This window comes from Macrobrachium rosenbergii, chromosome 51 (assembly GCF_040412425.1).
Source record: "Macrobrachium rosenbergii isolate ZJJX-2024 chromosome 51, ASM4041242v1, whole genome shotgun sequence".
NCBI classification, from domain to species: domain Eukaryota; kingdom Metazoa; phylum Arthropoda; class Malacostraca; order Decapoda; family Palaemonidae; genus Macrobrachium; species Macrobrachium rosenbergii.
The window spans coordinates 42,470,191-42,480,096 of NC_089791.1; the positions used below are offsets into that span (position 1 = coordinate 42,470,191).

General features: G+C 35.8%; 1 protein-coding gene across 8 annotated transcripts in view; it reads left to right on the forward strand.

Moving 5' to 3' along the window:
* The window catches only part of LOC136833341 (disks large homolog 4-like), a 734,549-nt gene extending 728,315 nt beyond the window's left edge, over positions 1–6,234 (forward strand). For all 8 annotated transcript variants that reach the window (XM_067095343.1, XM_067095344.1, XM_067095347.1 and 5 more), the window contains one exon: positions 1,494–6,234. In XM_067095343.1, the coding sequence (XP_066951444.1) occupies positions 1,494–1,692 (199 nt within the window). In that variant the 3' untranslated portion in view covers positions 1,693–6,234. The remainder of the gene's footprint in view (positions 1–1,493) is intronic.
* Positions 6,235–9,906: the final 3,672 nt, after the last annotated feature.

Here is a 9,906-nt window from a genome sequence, read left to right on the forward strand (position 1 = left end):
AAGTTGTTTAACCAGATCACTGAGCTAATTTATTTAGCTCTTGGTTCTTATCCCAGAAGATAATATACCAAAGAAAAAATTTTTGAATGTTGATGAATTTTAGTTAGTAGTTATAATTTTTTTCACTTTAAATTCTTTTGTATTTTATCAATTTTTAAATACTACAGTATTTACAGAAATTTCTCATATGATATAACTTTCATTTTCAAAACAAAAAGAACTTTTTGTTTCCACATTTTCTGTTGATAAATTTCATTAAAAGAAATGGCTAGGCAGATGATGCAAAATGGGGAAATTTGCAAAATACGCCTTTTTTGGTCAGTTTAAAAATTCCCCACCAGGTGTTAAATGCTGCACAGTCGTCATTGTAAAGAGGAATTGTAATAGTTTAAGATTAGTTATACTTAGTGAAGTAGAGAGGTTGAAATTGAACTGTTAGGCAAAAGTAAATTAGAAGTAGGAAATGTGTTCAGCTCTAAAATAAGTCATAAGCTTCACTGCCAAATGTAGCTCATGCTAATGCAGCTAAGCAGAGTTACTCTGACACCATAAAACTTAAGCCTCATTTTTTCTACATCTTTCTATTATTGTATCCTTTGCAAAATACTTATTTTCAGATTAAGCAGTTATTCAGTGTTTTCAGGTCTTGTTAACAAGTGTATGAGCAATTATTCAGTGTTCCCAGATCTTGTTAACAAAGTATATGCCTGTCAAGTGTTTGATATATAAAGATGATGTCCAGCAGAAGACTATCATGTTTAAGACTGCACAAATTGTATACAGATCCCATCTTGAGAAATCTCTTCCATTATAAGAGAGCTAAGTGTTAGCTCCATTTGTTTTAAAAGCCAACCACCTTTGTACAGTTGACAGGAGAGTTTGACCACTGTTACTCAGCTGTTCAAGGACATCACCAAAGTTTCCGCAGACCTGCCTTCATTTGCATTATCAAATTTAGTCGTGGGTGCCTGTTCACAGCCATGGCTTTACAGCTTTGTATGATTGTCATGAGTTGCATTGACAAATTTTGCAAAGTGTGAACTGCCTTAGTTACTGAGTGTATCTACAAAGCCAACAGTAACACATCATAGCTCTGAAATTTTGAGGATGCTTAGGAAATCTCATGCATTAGTGATATTTCCAGCTACCAGTCAATACCAGATTATATAACTAAAGTATTGAGTTAGTACTTCAAACAAAATTTAACTTCCTTAGGAGAGATGAAAAAATATCCTTAATGAACAGTCAAAATCAGAAGTCTTTCTAAATTTAGTGCCCATTACTTGTACTGTGCAAAGATGGTGCAAGTTTCACCTACATACTGTACTTGAATGTTGTTGGACTTCTGACTTAGAATTACATTTGGGTTGAGGCACTTACTCTGGTGATATTGACAATATTGTGTCTAGTTGGGTGTTAGCAGCCTTCCTTTACTATTTAAGATGTTCAGGAAAGACATTATCAGGTGAATTCAGGCGTTTTCTTATTTACAGGGAATGGAACAAGAGGATGACGGAAGAACAAGCTCGCAAGACATTTGAGCGTGCTCTAAAAGTGGAAGGTGATTTTGGAGAGTGTTTCACTGCTATTGTAGCAGGTGACACCCCAGAAGAGGTGTATGCTAGAGTAAAGGATCTGATTCATCAACATGCTGGCCCAAAAATTTGGGTTATGTGTAAAGAAAAGCTATAAGATTGGGAGTACCCCTTATGGGACTATTTGCACATTGAGTCTCCTGTTGCGTTACGATTTTGAAATTTGTTAAATATTTATGTCTTGTGTATGGACTACTACTGATGCAGAGTACTTGCCAGTACATCTAAATGACTTGGATAGTTTCCAGGTTTATCATATCTACCATAGTTAAATAGACGACAAGTATAGCTTCAATATGGCTGGGAATATTCTCATGTTTAGAATGAAAGTTTCATCCCAGTTGCCTATTTAAACTCAGTGAACTTGTTTAATTTTGGAGATTGAGATATTGCATCTCATAGGTTGAAAATGCTGAAAAATTTTTGAATATATTCTATTGTAACAATTTTAATGCCTTTAATGCAGCAAATGAGGTTATGATTGACTTAAGATTGCTGACTGTTCTATTCAGCTGCCATTCCTGGACTACCTAACCTCATTGCTCATCCATAGTTTATTGAGAGTTATATTATAAAGTTCATCTGACTCAGGAGTGATATCATCAGATAAGCGCATTCAGTTCTATTGACCTGAATTTATAGGTACAAGGGTCTATATATGTGAAATATATGTAAATATATTAGATTTGCAATGCATGGGTGTATGTTAATAGTCAGTGTAATGTTTATTGCTGTTTTATAGATTTTTTAAGGTTAATTTGCTGTCACTATTTAAAGAAGATTGCGTTTATGATTCCGAAAGTTATAAAAATTACTCAGTGAAATTCTTTCTTACAACTACACGTAAAGCAGAATCAATTATGTCAGGTTGTTGAGGACATTTTTTAAGTAACTTGTAGTCATCATCATAAAAAGCTTTGTTGTAAATTTTGTATTTGTGACTTAGCATTGCATCTCTAATATGGTTAAATGGGGGTCAGTTGATGCTGAACATTTTTATATTCTTAATGCAATGACAAATTGACAATATTCTTAGATTGATAATGACCACAAGTAGTTGATGTAATCTTGATTTGTTATTTACATGAATTTAGTTACCAGCCTTGCCTCAAGATAATGATAGTGGATGGGTTATTTCAAGTTAAGATATGAAGGTTGCATATGAAGATAAGTTTTGATGGTGCATTAACTGTGACTTAATTCCTGGACTCTGCAGCAAGTGTCCTCCTTAATTCTTGCTTGAAGCTGAACCTCCTAAGCTAATGCAGAGCCCAGTAAAGAAACCAAAGCCGTATATAAAGTGACAAATCTAGCTGTTTTTTAATTAAACAGCTCAAGCCAAGAAGGTTCTGTTCCCTCGGTTACCATTGAGGGGAAGATGGGCCTTAAAAGAGATAACTAATGTTAGGCTGAAAATAGCTGAGCTGTAATCTCATACCTTGTTTAGAAATAGTGCTTTAGGTTGTCTTGAAATAGTATGAAGGCTCCTGCTCTTTACCATAGTTGATTGGTAAGTAAGAAAAAGAGGGGAAATCTCTGTGGCAATAGAAGAGCTTTTGGGCCTAAGTATTATTTTATAGACATGTACTTAGTCTTTATCTCTACAGTCCTTCCCTGGTTGTTTATTCAAGAATCACCAAGTGATTTGCTTGGAGGCTTAACCAGTGTCAAGGTTCTCAATAGGGTTCTATGCATGGAGAATGACGTGCATTAGAATGAGCTTTGTTGAGAACTTTTTAAACTGGCCAACAACCATTAACTATTGTACCACTAAATGATGTATGTGTTCATGAATTTATTTCTGTTGAAGTGAGGAATGTCTGGTCATTTTTTGTTAAGAGATGTTTATCGTATTATAGTGCAGTATGGACAAACGTTGATAGGTTTTTAAGGTTACATCCTTGTTGAATGATGACCGTCTGAATATGCCAGGATGAAGTGCAGAGGTTTTTTGAGGGAGGTGTAGAATTTCTTTGTGATCACAGCAGTGAAATGGAACTACTGCAGCCAGTGAGATCAAAAAGTCCTTTTCACAAATAGAACATTTTCTACATGCTTGTATGGTTGTACCCTGGTATGTGATTTCCTCTTTTAAATTTTTCTCAAGTTATTTCTTGTACCAGAAATAATTATTTTTATTTTAGGAAATTGTCTTGAGTATTATGCTTCCAAATCTTATTTGTGTCAAACTTCATGAAAGTTTTTATAATGCTCATGCTTCACATCATGTACTTTTGTACATAATCCCCAGTAAATGAAAGGCATCACTCTACTCTGGAAGAATTGTGGTTATCTTTTATGTAAAAGTGACAAAACAGTAATTGCACTGTGCAGCAAGAAGACTGGGCATTATAGCTAACCCATTTTGTTGGCACTGAGAATTTCTCCTTGATTGCTGTCTTGATTTTCGACAGAGTGTAACGTGCTGAATCCTAGAAAGAACGGTTATCATGTTGTTACAAGTGAATTTTAAACACATTGTTAAATATTTTTGTCAATGACCTATTTATCTGATTCCCTCTGAGCTGAAATAAACACTTGTTTTAGTCATGGTGCCATGGTTTTTATTTCTTTGATTTTTCTTTTTTACTGTAGATGTTCATTGTGTGTGTGATAAGTTGATGTAAATATGTAGGTTACCGTATGAAGATGTCGTGGGAGCTTGAGGTACTAGGTTTTTTGAATGTTAATATACATTTTTCAAAGCACCAGATGTGCATGTGTACAGTTATTAATTTATTTTATGTTATTTTGCTTCATAAGCTAGAAATTACACAACTATTTTGTATAGGATACATCTAGTGACATTATTTATGATACATTTTATAAGAGTACCTTTTTTATTTTATATACATGTATATATTTGTATGTGTATGATGATATATATACATATATATATGTATATTTTATAGCAACATATGTATAGGTAGGTAGGTAGAAAGATAGGTAGAGGGAAGGCTACAATCCTTATGTGCCTTCTAGTTATATGGTATGTCAAGGACCTTTTTTAAGTTTATAACAAAAGCTCTGTTAAGCAGCTTTAACATTTTAAAGTTGATGTCTCAGGCAATTGATTAATTTAAATAATGGGGATATTTGATGGCGTTTGAACACACTTGAACATTTCTTACTTGATATTATGTGGCTTTTAAAAATTCTCATTATTTTTGCATTTGCTTAGATTCCTAATTTATTTTATTTGATTGTCATGAATGCAGCTGTTTATTGTGTAGGGGTATGATGATGAGCAGTAACTGTTTCATTCGTCAGATTTAAAGTTGATGAAATTAGGGAGGTCAAAATAAATTATAGATCTTAACTCCCTATTGAAATTAAACCTTGTGAAGATTTAACACTCCATGTTATTGAAAGGAATTCTAGGTTACTTAGTGTATATAACCAAGAATGTGTATTGCCAGTGTATATGACTTTACTCATAAGATAGCAGCTCCTGTCCCCATTTCAGTGTAAATACAGCTTTAAAATATTTTTCATCTCTGAGATTGGTTTTAAACCCTTAAACACTGGGATATGTGCTCGGTGCTTTACCATCTAGCTACTGGAGATCAGGGAGCAATAAGTTGACTACATCCCAAGGCAGAATGCTGCTTTAGAAATAAAATGTAACAGTTTTGTGTAAATATAACAAATGTATTGCTGTGTATGAATTGTGAGAGTCAAGGAAACTATTATAAATTTGCACATAAAACTTGTTTAACAACTATCATCTTAATTTGGAATTGTGCATTAAGGTTTTCTTCATGGCGGATTGAACTTCGACTAATTTAGATTTTATGATGTTCATTAATAATGGACTTCTGTGCTTGCTCTCATTATCTCACAACATACCTGTAGTGTTGAGTACATTTGTTTCATAAGCATGGACTGCTTCATAACTAGCATAAGAGCATTACAGTACTTGGAACTCTTATCCACTGAGTGTGATGTAAAATTCAATCTCATTTTGACCTCCAGGAGGCTTAATGTTGGAATATTAGACCTTGAAACAGCACATTTTGATTTTAGAACCCTACAGAGGAAGAGAAAATTTTAATGTTAGATTGACATTGAGTTGTGGGTTGGTTGCTATTACAAGTTTTCATCATGGGTGTTATGGAATTCTATGCCTTTTTCATTACAAAAGGGATGGGCAAAACTACTTGGCATTTCCATGTAACCATATTTAGTGTTATAGCAGGATGTAGAAGCCATGTTTCACCATGGTGTTATCCAACCTTGATCAGACAATAACCAGGCAGAGTTTGAGGCTTGAGCAAGATTATGTTGATTATGTGTATAAGGCCATGGTAGATCGTTTAGCTTATGATTAAAAATATCAACACTGCAGTGATAAGAAATATAAATGTAAATTTTATTAGCTTTAGCTGTTAAGGATAAGTATATTTGCTCAACTCCTAATCTGCCACTGGTGTCAGTGATAATTCCGATTATTTTTTATTAAACTTCCTCTAGTTCTCTATGGCGCCATGGCTATAACTCACTCACTCTGTCTCTCCAGCATCACAACATCCCTGTTTTTTGCAGCTTCAGTGGCTTGCCAAGTGCATCCTCTGAGAACCTTTCCCCACTTCCTGCTCCATTCCCCCGTATTGTAAATACAACATTATCTCAAAGAGTATTATGTGTTTCATTTACTTTCCTTACCAGTTTAGATATCTTTTTCATTATTTTTGTAACCTGTTATCAGCTAGGGTGATATAGACAATAGCAGGTAAAGTTAATATTGAAAAGAAAAATGTTTTGTATATTGAAGCCACAATAACAGATGGCTTTACATTTAAGGCTGTTATTTTGATATGAGAAACTGAAAGTGAACCATTTAATCCATATGTAGATGGTACTAAAGGTCCTTTATAGCATTCTTCTGGCCCCAGCAGCATTTTACTTGCCATACTTTCCCCTTTGGTCTCTTCCTACCTAGCTTTCTAACTTCAGCTATATTTTTCTCCAGTTTTCACTTCATTTAAGAATAAATCATCCTGGAATACCATCACTGAGTAGAAATCCTTTTAGCAGTCTTGTTGTTCTAATAGGTAATAATGATAATAATAACTCATGGGATAAGAAAGTTCTATTATAGTATGTATAAAGCTTGTACACCTTAGTAAGCAACTATCCTTTGAAAAGTCACGTTTAAGTACAGTAATGTTGATTTTTGGAAGCACCCTAAATTTAAGTAATGCTTGCGGTAGTGCATCTCGTCCTGGACTGGAGGCATTATTTCGGATGTTTGCAGCACCCCTTCAATCACTGGCTATGTTCGCTTTTAAGCATTTTACTTTTACGCCATTCCTGCTTCGTTTCTTCAGTCATCTTCCAACCTCTCTTAACTACTACTGTATTGCCCCATAGGAGGTTAGTGCCATCAGTACACCTCATGGGGTGCACTGTAGGCATTACTTAAAGTTCTTTGCAGCGTGCCTTCTACCCCTAGCTGCAACCCAATTTGTTCCTTTTACTGTACCTCCTTTCATATTCTGTCTCTTCCATCATACTTTCTACCCTCTCCTAACAACTGATTCATAGTGTAACTGCAAGGTTTTCCTCTTGTTACACCTTTCAAACCAACCTTTACTGTTAATTTCCATCTCGGCGCTGAATAATCTCATAGGTCCCAGTGCTTGGCTTTGACCTAAATTGTATATTCAATTCAATTCAATACTACTGTGTTCTGTGTTGTGTAGCTGAGGGATCTCTCTCAGTTTCACCTTGAGATCATTGTACTGTACTTCGTCTTATTTATTTTCTGAATCTCTTATGTCCTGCTGTTCAACCAGTGATTCAGTTATGGAGAGCCTTGTATTTGTTTGAGGATATCAAGTTGGAGACCAGATTACAAAGGAAATAAGATGTAAAGCACTGTTGAGATGATGATATAGGGAATCAAAAGGCTAGTTTGACTCCTTATAACACTCACAGAAGCTCCAAGTGCTGACTGCAGATGAAGAGGCTGCTAAGATATTCCTGGATTTATGGTGGTGGCTACAGTCCAACCAATTCTTGATGGAGGAGTCAACTTCTGGGTATTTTTCAGGCTTTTGTTTCCCAGGAGAAAAAGAATGGTGGAGCTCAAGACTGCAAAGGACTGTATCACTCGGGGAATTTCACCTAGGAGCAGCTTAGAGTAACCTACCAGTCTAGCAGGAGGACCAAGACATTTTGCCAGCTCTTGGACACTTCTCTAGGTGTAATAACTTTTCATTAGGTCCCTCTTCTTGTGAATGAAGTTTATATTCATCCAGAGTTTATGAACAACTGGTGTCTCGATACCAAGATACTATTTTTTTCTCCCAAAACCACTTATCCAACCCATGAAGCAAGGGATAATCTTGGCATTCAATGCCTACTGTCAGAAGCGTATGCTGAAGTGCTTGGTCCAGTTTCAATTCCTGGCCTGAGAGGATGGTCAAAAAGTATGGGAGGAACTTCTCATCCAGGATGTTGTCAACAACTCCATTGTTGGCCCTTGGGATGAGGTGCAGCATTATGGCGAGGGCAGACCTCGGTTGGTCCGTAAGGAAGGGCAGCACGCAAGGAGTGGGTACCGACGTGGAGGAGTGCGCGAGCCTTGGCGTGGGGGAGGGCGCAAGGGAGATATCAGACTCCGCAAAGTTCGCGGTTATTTGTATGTGGGAGGGAATGTCTGCGTCCATGCTCACTTCTGCACTCTCACTTGGAGTGTGAGTTACACTCGCATCAATACATGCTTGGGAGCGTGCCGTGTGGGTCTGCTAATGATACCGGTGATCTGCCGACGAGGGTTGGTATGCCCGAACGCTTTGTTAAAGCACCATAGTTAGTCCATTAGGGGCGTGGGGTAATTCATTGGGCCAAGACTAGAGTCTCCGTTTTGGGTCGTTAATGGCTCGAACCACTCCGGGTGCAAAGAAAGCAGGTAGACACTTTGACCTTTAGTTTATTAAGGGGCAGGCGGCTTATGAAGCATGCGGATGTCAGTACAAAGACATACAAGAAGGACATACAGGTGACCTGGGGTCAATTGTTCACTCAATGTGAAACAGAACAAGTAAATACAGATAACGATACAAATAAAATTAACAGATTAGAAACAACAATGCTCTGACACGTATAGTACAAAGTGCTAAATGAGTAAGTAATAAATGCTGATTACATAAATAAAACATAATGGGTACCGCCTAAGGTCGGGAAAAGGCACTATGAAAACAGAGGTTCACTAGAGAAAACCCGTGGAGCGGAGACTTTACAGGGTCATTAGGTGTGTAGATTATAAGTGCTTGGAACATAACCATATTATCCTCATAAGAATTAAGACATTTCCCAGCACATAAAGAAATTGTTCCTATGTATAAAGGTAAAAATATAAACAAGCCAACTCTTCTGTCTTCTGGGTCATGAGAATGAAAGCCAAAAAGTTGTACAGTAGCTGCTTTTTAAACAATGTTTACCCGCTTTATGAAGAGTCTGTTTCCTTAAACAACATAAATTTGCGCTAGCATTGGGTATGTCCCGATTGAAAAGTGTGAGTAGCATTCTAGCAGTTCTCATAAATTAGAAAAAATGCCATTATATAACAGTTTTCTGCACCACAACATTGTCTCAAAATACTTTAGAACAAAAGTCCTCATTCTAGGGCTGCTAGTCGAATGTGATGTTATTCATTTGACACCCCATTACAAGTCATGTATCTGTGTGCATAAATATCTCTCTCTCTGAAAAGTTTAAGCATGCATCCATACATACACATAACATGTATATGCATCAATGTATAGTTTGTTAGTTTGTATATGCATATACAGTATATCACCAGTGCTGTTTATGCCAGTATGCCTATGGCATGCTTATAAATACACTTTGTTAAAACAGTGTAGTGTGCACGAATACGCTTGAGTAAGAATATAGATACATGTGTATATACTTCAGTGTATATACTGCAATGGGAAAATAAATATAATTATTTCAAAGTGTCCATGTACTGTATATACACTTTACGTGAAATTGCATACACGCCAGTTTACGTTGAAAATGTACGAGTATGATAATTTGCAAACATGCTTTTAGGAATCTTTAAATCGTATTTTTGTCACTGAATATTTTTACCGAGATAGAACTGATTAATCATATGAATACAGTATATACATTACACATCTGAATAATAATAATAATAATAATAATAATAATAATAATAATAATAATAATATTTAATAATAATAATAATAAAACCGGCGCTCTGCAAACATTTATCTAGGAAAGGTGCCTTGAAACAGTTCTCAGCGAATATATTTTCATAAATGATTAAATATATAGTATT